Source organism: Cydia splendana, unplaced genomic scaffold (assembly GCF_910591565.1).
Source record: "Cydia splendana unplaced genomic scaffold, ilCydSple1.2 scaffold_115_ctg1, whole genome shotgun sequence".
In the NCBI taxonomy this organism is placed as follows: domain Eukaryota; kingdom Metazoa; phylum Arthropoda; class Insecta; order Lepidoptera; family Tortricidae; genus Cydia; species Cydia splendana.
In genome coordinates this window covers 52,502-64,260 of record NW_026946840.1, presented here as the reverse complement: position 1 = coordinate 64,260, position 11,759 = coordinate 52,502, and the positions used below count along the sequence as shown (strand labels likewise).

The window sequence follows — 11,759 nt, the reverse complement described above, 5'->3', positions numbered from 1 at the left end:
TGACAGAAGAAAGTAAAAAAAATTGGTCGTGTTTATCATGTCGCAGAAGTAAGAACACACCGAACTCAAATACAACAAAAAAGGCACCGATTAATAAAACGTAAAAAAAAAAATACAGAGGTCAATAACGTGACATTAAGAAAAAAAAATGAAATCTTAAACAAAGATTTAGACTCGCCTTTAGCTTCTACCTCTTCGCCCACATCTCAGATATCCACACAAGAACAGAGAATATCTTTAGAGGAATCTATAGAGGAATCCGGTGATTCTCTAGGTGATCAGTCTATGAACTCCACCTTGAGCGATAACAACATGAGTATACAAAGTCTGCCAAACCTCACAGAGGAGTCTCAAGTCGCTGATTTAAAGGATAAGATAAATATCATTACTACTCAACTAAACAGTGCACATGAAGAAATATATAAATTAAATTCTGAAGTGACACAGCTGACAAAGGCTAATGCGGATTTAACGCGGCAAGTACAAATTTTTAAACAATTATTAAGAGACAATACTCCTACGTCAACAAAAAAGAAAACCCCGAAACAGAAAAAGAACAAGAGATCACGACAAGCCCGTACTAGTACCGTTCAACGTCTGAATTCGCTAAATGACAGTAATGAAACAAAAAACAGTCCTGGGAATCCTGTAATAAATGACACGTCCATGACATCGATACCTAGTACCCCGGAAGCGGAACAGGACCAAACGGAAAACGGCCATGCAAAACGTTACAAAAATTCAAACGATACTCTTTTCGTGTTTGGAGGAAAACAAAGCGTCGGACTAGCGTCAAAGCTCTTAAATACGCGTTGCGACGACATATTGACGAAGTCCTACAAAGTTTCATCGAGTGTACAACCCGAGGCGCCTGCGTCGAGTATTGTCGCAACGATACAGCGATGCGTGTTCTCTGATGGTACTAACATTATACTGTCACTTGATGAACATGACAAAAACCCGGTAGACCTAATATCTAATTTAAATATAGCGTTAAAACATCTGCAAAATTGTAATGTTTACATAGTTAGTATAAGATACAATCCATACGTACATGCTGATTTAATAAATTACATGTTACAACATTTTTGTTTAAGACAGAAAAATTGTAAATACATTGATGTTTCCAACAATACGTACAGAAACAAGACACAATACCTAATAAATATATGTAAAAAAATTAACGCGATTGTGGATCAAAGGGACTATAAAGATATGTACTATAATTATGTAAAACCAGTTGACAAACCAACTCAATGTTCTACTCCCCAGGACAAAAATTGCAAATATAATAAAGGTACAATTCCCTATTATTTTAAAAAACAAATAAATAACGAGGCCATGTTAACGACCGATTCTCATTCCTTTCGTAGCTAAATCGGTGATTGTAAACATACTTCATCAAAATATTGCAGGCATACTAGGAAAAATGGATATTTTTGAGTCCGCAATTGATGACCTTCAGGTAAAATTAGGTCATTTAGAAATAATATGTTTGAGTGAAACTTTTATAAAATTAGGATCTATAAAAAATCTAACCATAAATAATTATCATGTTGCTGCTTCATACTGTAGGCAACAACAAAAGCGGGGGGGCACTTGTATCCTCATTAAGACAGGTTTAGAATATGTAGTTCTTGAAAAAGTTCAGGGTCTCTCTCGACCATTAGAATTTGAAAGCTGCGGCATTGAAATACCCCAGTATAATTTGATAGTGATCTGCATATACAGGACACCAACTTCAGATATAAGAGTATTCTTCTCTCAATTAAATCAGTTGTTAAAGTGTATTACTAGAAATAATAAGAAACGAATTGTGCTTTGCGGAGATTGGAATATCGATGTACTGAAAGATAATAAATTAAAAAAAGAACTTATATCAATACTTTCAAATTACAATATATACAATCATATACATCGCCCTACGAGGAAAAAAACATGCATAGATTTGATGGCTAGCAATATTACAGATATTGAGCCGAATATACATATCTTAAGTCTTTCAGACCATGAAACTGGCCAGAGTTTATCTTGTAAAATAAACATAAATAGATCAGTGAAAAAGAAACTTATATATATACATGAAATAAGAAGAGACTATAGTAAGGAAAATCTACAAAAATTTTACGAATGTATGTCCGCTTTATCTTTCACTGAAGTATTACAAGAGATCGATACAAACGCAGCGGTTGCGTGCAGCGTTTGACCAATTCCATGAGCTCCTTATACTATTTTACAACCTTTGCTTTCCACATCTTAAAGTAAAGAGAGTTATTAAACCAGTAAAAAACAAATGGCTCACGAAAGGAGTAAAAATTAGTTGTGCTAAGAAACGTACCTTATATAGAATAGCTTCTCGAAATGGTCACAACAAAGACTATTTAAAACGATACAAAATATATACAAAAATGTTAAAAACATGCCTACATAAAGCGAGGCAAATTTCAAATATGAGATTTATAAACAACTCTAGTAACAGATGTAAAGCTTCGTGGCAAATAATAAAAAATAACTGTAATATGACCCAGGCCACCGAAGATATAGCTGAAATTGTAATTGGTAATGACATTATTCACGATCCACAAGACATAGCTGAAAAAATGAATAGTTACTTCATAAACATAACACAAGGACAACAACATCCAGTACATAACTCCAACAGGATATCCCAAAATGTATACAGTATGTTCCTTACTCCAGTTGACAACATAGATGTGATCAAGACGATAAAAAGTCTACGCAATACAAACTCCACTGGTTACGACGACATATGCACAAAGGTTATCAAATTGTGTGCAATCAGCTTATCGGGACCCCTGTGCCACATATTAAACCTATCATTCACACAAGGTATTTTCCCGCAACGTCTTAAATATTCTGTCGTGAAACCATTATATAAAAAAGGAATTAAATCCGAGGTTAGCAATTACAGACCTATTACCCTTATACCCGTTCTGTCTAAGATTCTTGAAAAAATTATGCATAATAAAATCACTAGTTTTATATCACACTCTCAAGTATTAAAAAAAGAGCAATTCGGGTTTCGTAAAAATAGCTCAACTTCTAAAGCATGTTTTAATCTGATGAAATATGTCATCGATAACCTTGACAATAGGCTACCCATAGTAGCAGTTTTATTAGATATGTCAAAAGCATTCGATTTCGTGAACCATAACATATTAATGAGTAAACTGTATAGGTATGGTATAAGAGGTCTTGCTTATGACTGGCTTATTAGTTATCTCAGTAACAGACAACAGTGTGTAGAAATCATGAAAATGACTGGTCATGATAGATTAGCATACAGATCAAACTACAAACTCAATCCTACCGGCGTACCTCAAGGAAGTATATTAGGTCCATTGCTGTTCCTACTTTATATTAATGACCTGCCAGATGCAACGAATCACAAATGTATATTGTTCGCTGATGATACTACCTTACTTATAAATTGTAATAATATTTTAACATTTGAACATGAAATAAATCAAGCATTAAATGACATAATTAATTGGATGGCAGATAATAATTTGAGCATTAATTTGGCAAAGACTAAATTTATACAATTTTTGACATGTAAAAGTAAAAAGACTAATTTAAATATATCATATAATAATCAATCAATTGAAGAAGTTAAATCTGCGACATTTTTAGGAATAACATTGGACTCCTTCTGTAACTGGAGGAGTCATATTGATAATCTGCGCATACGACTCGATCGTTTTGTGTATGCACTATATCGGCTACGCAATGTAGTCTCAGAAGAAGCAGCTCTTTCTGCATATCACGGTTATGTGGCATCAATATTACGGTACGGGCTCATACTCTGGGGAAACTCGACGGATGCTGATATAATTTTTAAAATACAAAAAAAATGCATCCGCACTTTATGTGGAGCCGATTTCTTAGACCACTGTAAGCCACTTTACCAATCCAAACGTATACTGCCACTTCCATGTTTATATGTGTTTGAAATGTGTATCTTTGTAAAGAAAAATATGGAACTGTTTGATGTAAGAGTCACTAACTCTAAAAGAGGGACACATAGGATTAAGTTAAACTTACCGAAAACCAATCTAGCGTTATCACGACAAAATTCATATTGTATGGCTATTAAGATATTTAATATTCTCTCAGATACATTTAAAGAAATGGCTTTTAATATTTTTAAGAAGAAATTATTTAATTATTTAATTGAACATTGTTATTATTCTGTCGATGAATTCATAAACAAATGTAAATTGTAATGTTAGATATTTGTCAATTGTAGGTACTACTTATTCATTAATTTTATAAAATCGAATTGGAGAATTATTATTGTATATAAATTGCATGAATTGCATGAAATTAAAATTAAAATCGTAGTCTATAAGTTTTGGTTTATTCTTGTACATAGTCAATTTAGTTAGTATAAGTACCAACAATATTTGTACGCCAGTCATGGCAAAACAAGGATCGTACAAAAACAAAATGTAACACCTATATATACGCTTGTTTGAAGCAAATAAACATTCATTCATTCATTCATTCGACACCCGTCTCGACTTTTATGACAAAGTGTTTTGCTACCATCTGCATGCAAGACATTTCTATTATTTTTACGTACATAAATGCCCCCCTGTTAACTTTCAATCAAGATTTAATCGATAATTTATTCGATTAATATTCAGATTAATTCAATTTCAATCTATGTTAGGTCGACTAAACTAATCGCGATTAAAATTTGAGAATTAACTTTTTTTATTCCATTAATTAGTCGAATAAACAGTTAATCGATTAATCAATCAATCAATCAATCAATTTATTTAATTCAGACCATGTCCATAGTGTTAGTATACATTCCCTTAATATTATGTTAGTACTTAAACCTATACAAAATTATAACAAAATTAATAAATTATAACAACTTACATACTACGCCTCTGGAGCCCATATGTACATCGTCCCAGTGTTTCCAGAAGGCGCAAGCAGGTGACTCTAACACTAGGCGCAAGAGGCTGTTGGAACTGTCACGCACGCGACGCATCAGAGAGGCAGTTCTATTGCGTATTATCGCACCGAAGCTGTCAGTGTGCGCCTCCGCGAACATTCCGAACGCGCTGCAAAAACGAGGCAGTCCCAACAGCATCCTGAACCCATTGTTGTACTGGACGCGCAGGGCATTGAGGGCTCTTTTAGTATAATTTGTCCACAGGCTGCACGTGTAAAGGGTCTGGCAAAACGCTTTAAATAGCGTTACTTTGACATTCCCATTACACCGCGCAAACCTGCGAGACAACATATTACAACGCACCGCCAACGCCCTACGCTCCCTCTCTATATCTACGTCATCGTGGAGATTTTCGGTCACCCAGTGTCCGAGATACTTAAAGCGCGTCACCCTTTTAAGAGCGACACCACACAAGCTGACAGGTGGTAGTTCGTCAAAAGCCTTGTTACCTGCTTTAAAAACTAACAGTTCGCTTTTACTTGTGTTGTACCTCAGACCATGAGCGACCGCATAATCTTCACACACCTTTAAGAGTTTCACTAGCGCACTGACTGATGGACACAGCAGCACCATATCATCTGCGTAGCTAATGTTGTTCACCGTGGTGCCACCTATGGAACATCCGATCTTCGTGCCGCTGAGTCCAGCAATCAGCTCATCCATGTACAGATTGAATAAGCGCGGTGAGGTGAGTCCACCCTGCCTCACCCCGCACTCCAACCTGTACACGTCCGAGTGCGCGCCCGCCCATCTCACCTGGTTGGTTTGATGCCCGTACCAGTACCGAAACAGGTTAATCACCTCCCTCGGAGTGCTCGTGCCCTTTTCCATCTTATCCCATAGTATGTCATATGACACCGTATCGAACGCCTTCGACAGGTCCAAAAAGCAGGCAACTACGGGAGTTTTTTCTTCAACATAGTACTTAACGGTATGCTTGAAACAAAGAATGGCGCTCTCTGTTGACAGACCCGGTTTGAAACCAAACTGCGCGTCATGAGTTTGAATGTGCTTCGCCAGTAAGTTATCAAGCAGACCGTCAAGCACCTTGGCCACCGTAGTTGCCAGTGATATTGGTCTATAATTGGAACTATCGGAGGCGTTCCCAGTTTTGTTTTTTGATATTGGGACAACTATCGTTTTCATGAGATCCTCCGGAAGATGACAATGGCTGATACACAAGTTAAATAACAGTTTGAGCACTCGAGGTAAGTGAACACCCGCATGTACCAGGTGCTCTATACTGAGCCCGTCATGCCCCGGGGACTTCCCTCTGGTCATGGACTTAATGATGTGGTCAACCTCCTTATAAGAAAATCTTACTTGTACATCGGCGTGACGACCATCAGTAGAGAACACCTGAGCCATCCGTTCAGGGACCTGCTTTACAGTCTTGAAGGAAGCTCTGAACAGATTAGCGATGTCAACCGGTTCACAGAAGCCGTCAACCGCGGCAGGGACACCCGTTTTGGGATTTAATTTATTCGTGTGCTTCCAAAACTTTGCAAAGTCTTTGGCTTGGTGGTGAGTAGCTAATATGTCCATTTTAATTTGAGTCTGATTGTCCTGACACCACTTCAGCCTATCCTTGAATATTCTCCGAGAAGAACACATGTCTTCATAAAACGGCCCTGCCCTTGGTTTCCCAAACAGATGCCACTGCCGAAAGTACATCCTTGCACGCTCATGAGCTTCCCTCACGTACTTATTCCAACCGACAACCTGCTTGCGCTTACATTTCTTGTTCCTACGACTCAGTTTTGAGGCTATCTGCAAACAATTAATAATATCAGAGTATAACTTATCTAATACAATTTTATGGGAAATGTCATTACAAAACTTATTACTACAATTAATACATTCGCTAGGAAAGTCAATTTCTTTCAACTTTTCATTACATATTTTATTATACATATTTATTTGGTCACAATCTCTCTCGCCCCATACATAATCATTATAATTATTATTGCACACTGGTATAGCTATATTTACATTATTTATAGACATTTTAGTTTTAATAAAGACAGGAAAATGATCGGACCAGTAAATGTCGTAATTTACACCCACATTTGTAACAGTCAGCCAAGCTGCTTCAGTGACAAGGCAGTGATCCAGCCACCTCCTACAACCGTGGGCTTCACTCACATAGGTATACGTATTAATGCCCATCTCTGACCACGGCATTTTTACACTTTGAGAATATCTGAAAACAAATCAACACAAGGAGCCATTTTGCAAATCCAGTAACATAACAGTAACTATACTTAAATAAAAGAAATAACGCTTTACATACTACGAAACTTGTTAATTATGATGTATAAATATGGTTTAAGGCTGAGAAATATTGCAGTCACAAAGTAGTCGCAATGTTTCGACTTTGTGTCGACTCTGTGTTGACACATGACACGCGCTGTCAAAAGTAATAACAACTGGTATGTTACTGGATTTGCAAAATGGCTCCTTGTGTTGATTTGTTTTCAGATATTCTCAAAGTGTAAAAATGCCCTGGTCAGAGATGGGCATTAATCGATTAACTGTTTATTCGACTAATTAATGGAATAAAAAAAGTTAATTCTCAAATTTTAATCGCGATTAGTTTAGTCGACCTACCATAGATTGAAATTGAATTAATCTGAATATTAATCGAATAAATTATCGATTAAATCTCGATTGAAAGTTGACAGGGGGCCATTTTTGTACGTAAAAATAATAGAAATGGCCTGCATGCAGATGGTAGCAAAACACTTTGTCATAAAAGTCGATATGGGTGTCGATATATAGGTTTTAGGGAGTGCCGATTTCGAAAATAATGACCATTTTGGAATCCGAAATGGCGGCCATGCACTGTGTCATAAAAGTCGTCATGGATGTCGTTTTATACGTTTTAGGGGGCCCCAATTTTGAAAATGATGACCATTTTGGAATCCAAAATGGCGGCCATGCACTATGCCATAAAAGTCGTCATGGGTGTCGTTTTATAGGTTTTAGGGGGCGCAGATTTCGAAAATGATGACCATTTTGGATTCCAAGATGGCGGCCATGCACTATGTCATAAAAGTCGTCTAGGATGTCGTTTTATAGGTTTTAGGGGACCCCGATTTAGAAAATGATGACGATTTTGAAATCCAAAATGGCTGCCATGCACTATGTCATAAAAGTCTTCATGGGTGTCGTTTTATAGGTTTTGGGGGGCACAAATTTAGAAAATGATGTCCATTTTGGATTCCAAAATGGCGGCCATGCATTATGCATGCAATATTGCTGTGAAATATCGCAGTGTTAAGGACATGGTATTTGTTTTATGTACGACTACTACAGGAGCAATAGTCACAAGACAGAGTTATCAGTTTTATTCGTGTCCCTATCCTCTTGGGTCACAGTGGACAGTTGGACACCTGTCCTGTGTGGTTCTTCACCAGTGCTCACCATCTGCAGTACCTAGATATGCTAGCCTGTAATGTGGCTTTGTCTTTAATATGTTTTCTGTTCGGCCATACGTCCATGCCTATCCCTACGCTTCCTTGCCATGTGGCCAGTGATTATGAGCTTCTCCAGACTATAGGATCCTCTTCTGCCTCGATAGCAGAAGAAAGTACGTGCGCGATGAGTACAAATAGTGGATAACCTCGGTTTGATGTTGAGTTCGTCGAGACTTGATGCAATTTCACCTACTGCGTTCAAGCATTCTTCGCCAGCACCACCTCTCAAATGAATCTGTCCTATGATGGGTTTCAGTTTTAATGGTCTAGGTTTGGACAAGTACAGAAAGATCGATAAAACAAGGCGTCCGCATTAGTGTGATACTGGTTGTATGTTCTCCCATATGCATACCCTGGCGAGTCGTTTCACCGCAGCTTTGGCTATCTGATCAATTCCGACCACCCTTTGGTCGAAAACGCCATCGTCGCTTATTTGAGATCCCAAGTAAACCAACAACTTGCCTCTAGATCGTGCAATTAAATTAAAAAAAAAATTAAAAAAAATATTTTATTTCGGACAAGATATCCATATTCTATACAACATAAATAAATTACAAAAACACACCCAATAGATTTCCGGAATTTCACAAAATAAATTAAATAATATAATTAAAAATATTTTTTACTTTGTATACATTCTTCCTCAGTCACTCACATTATATTACATTAAACAATTAAAAATTAAAAACGACTACATAATACACATTCCTAAATGAATTAAATTAACTTACAAATTCTTTTTACTTATAAGTTCTTACTGGTCATACTGGGCAAGTGGCGCGTGAGATTTCGCCCAGTGCCCAAATATCGGGCTGTCATGGGCCCCTGCGACCGCGCTCAAGAGCCCGTTGGTGCTGCCGCGCACACGGCGCATCAGGGACGCGACGCGTTTGCGCATAATAGCACTAGGGCTTGCAAATATTCGAAACTTTCAGGTATTCGAATATTCGACTTTTTCTGACGACATATTCGAATATTCGAATAATTATTCGAATATTATAAAAAATAAGAAAAAGAACGAGAAATCGGTTTATTATCGTTTTATTCAAAAGCTTTTTTCACATATTGCTAAAACTAATGATATTTTGCAGAAATTAACTAGATTTTATCATCCTACTATGAGATGCCCACATTTATAAAAACAAGTAAAACGCCAAAATAAGACGTATTCAATATTTCTAGATAAAACTTTTATTATAAATGCGTCGTTGCGTGAAATAATATAACTTTAACCATCCAAACACCTAGGTATGTAAGATATTTTTTTTAGTAGGTAATTATTTTTTGATTTAAATTAACTTGTAGTCACTCAGAAGCCTGTACCTAATTCCATTGTATTTTGAATCTTTATTGACTTTGTTTGTTTTGGCAAGTTTTTATTCCTAAAGGTCGACTTAATTATATAATATTGGAATATTTAAGGGAAAAAGTTAGTTGACTACTGGGTGGACTATTCGTTAGCTAAAGGTGCATAGTTAGATTACCTACTTGGGCAGGTTTGGTATGATCAAATTTGAGAATTGCGATAAGTGCGGGCAAGGTTTAGTCTTCAAAAAATCGCTTAACGCACGCTTGCACTGAATAAACAGAATGACCCTTTATAACTTAAAACTTACGCACCGTAAAAATAACATACTTTTTGATTTCGTTTTCTTTCAAATTGAGTTAAGTTTCACTGTATTCACGAAGTCTATCGAGAGGAATACAGTAAAAATATTATTTCCTTCGTATTTGGGTACCTATCGTTCCTCATTCACTGTAAATACCCAGAAAATACACAGAAACTGTAACTACAGCGGATGAAATAGATTTTTTATACTAATAAAAAATATTCGAATATTCGAAACCTGAGTGGCCGAATATTCGAATATCAAAACAGGTCGAATATTCGACAAATTCGAATATTCGAATATTCGAATTGCAAGCCCTAAATAGCACGGAAATCATCCGTGTGGGCCTCCGCGAACATCCCCGAGGCACTGCAGTACCGCGGCAGCCCCATCAGCATCCTAAATGCGTTATTGTAGAGGACGCGCAGAGCACTATAAGCTTTATTCGTGTAGTTGATCCACAGGCTGCAAGTGTAAAAAGTTTGGCAATACGATCTGAACAAGGTTAATTTAACACTTGTTGTGCATTTTGCAAACCTGCGGATCAACATGTTGCTTCTCACTGATAGTGCCCTGCGCTCCCTCTCTACATCCACGTCATCATTTTGAGACGCAGTGACCCAATGCCCCAGGTACTTAAACTGAGTCACCAATTTCAACTGAACACCCCCTAACATGACTGGTGGTACTATGTTGTATGTTTTTGTGCCAGCTTTGAAAATTAGTAACTCAGTCTTATTAGAATTGTACCTGAGGCCATGTGCCTCCGCGTATCTTTCACATATGGCCAGTAGCTTATTAAGTGCGCAAACCGAGGGGCTAAGTAACACCATATCGTCAGCGTAGCTGATGTTATTGAAGCACTGTCCTCCGACTGAACAACCCGCTCGAGTACCGCTAAGCTCATCAATCAGGTGGTCCATATATAGGCAGAATAGCCTTGGCGAAGTTATACCTCCCTGTCTCACCCCGCACTGCAATTTGTAGGAGTCAGACAGCGAAGCCGCCCATCTTATCCTGTTACTCTGATTGCTGTACCAAAATTTAAACAGCTCAACCAGCTCTCCAGGTACCGCAGCTTGGCTTAGCTTTTTCCATAGGAGATCGTAGGACACCAGGTCGAATGCCTTGGATAAGTCCAAGAAACATGCGTAAACTGGTGTTCTACGATCTGTGTAATATCGGACAGTATGCTTAAGGCACAGAACTGCAGCCTCTGTTGATAGACCTGACCTAAACCCAAACTGGGCGTCATGGAGCGGCACAGTCTTCTCCAGCGCCTTGTCAAGCATACTGTCCAACACCTTACTTACTATGGTAGCCAATGAGATGGGTCTATAGTTACTTATATCCGACGCATCCCCTGTACGGTTTTTAGGTACAGGTACTACAATGGTTTTAATCATCTCGTCAGGTAAGTAACTATGACTAATGCATAGAGTGAAGAGCATGGCAAGTACCCTAGGCAAATGATCCCCGGCATACTGGAGATGTTCTATGCTAAGAGATGCAATGCATTGGTACTCTTCATTTTACCAGGTAGATCGACATGCATCAACTTCGTCTAATTTCTTTTGATCCTGGGGTATGAATCTGGTCTGAATCCTGAGTATGGAGTTATGGACTCATATCTGACATGCTCAATTTTAGAAACAGAACCGCAAGTTATTTTCCACAGAC

At 37.7% G+C, this 11,759-nt stretch overlaps 1 protein-coding gene across 1 annotated transcript; it reads right to left on the bottom strand.

Annotated features, from left to right (window-relative positions):
- Window positions 1-10,396: 10,396 nt before the first annotated feature.
- LOC134805455 (uncharacterized) lies at window positions 10,397-11,371 on the bottom strand. Its single transcript, XM_063778757.1, has 2 exons — window positions 11,118-11,371; window positions 10,397-10,544 (listed from the first exon to the last, which is right to left on the bottom strand). Exons 1-2 carry the CDS (start codon window positions 11,369-11,371, stop codon window positions 10,397-10,399), a joined length of 402 nt encoding a protein of 133 aa, XP_063634827.1.
- Window positions 11,372-11,759: the final 388 nt, after the last annotated feature.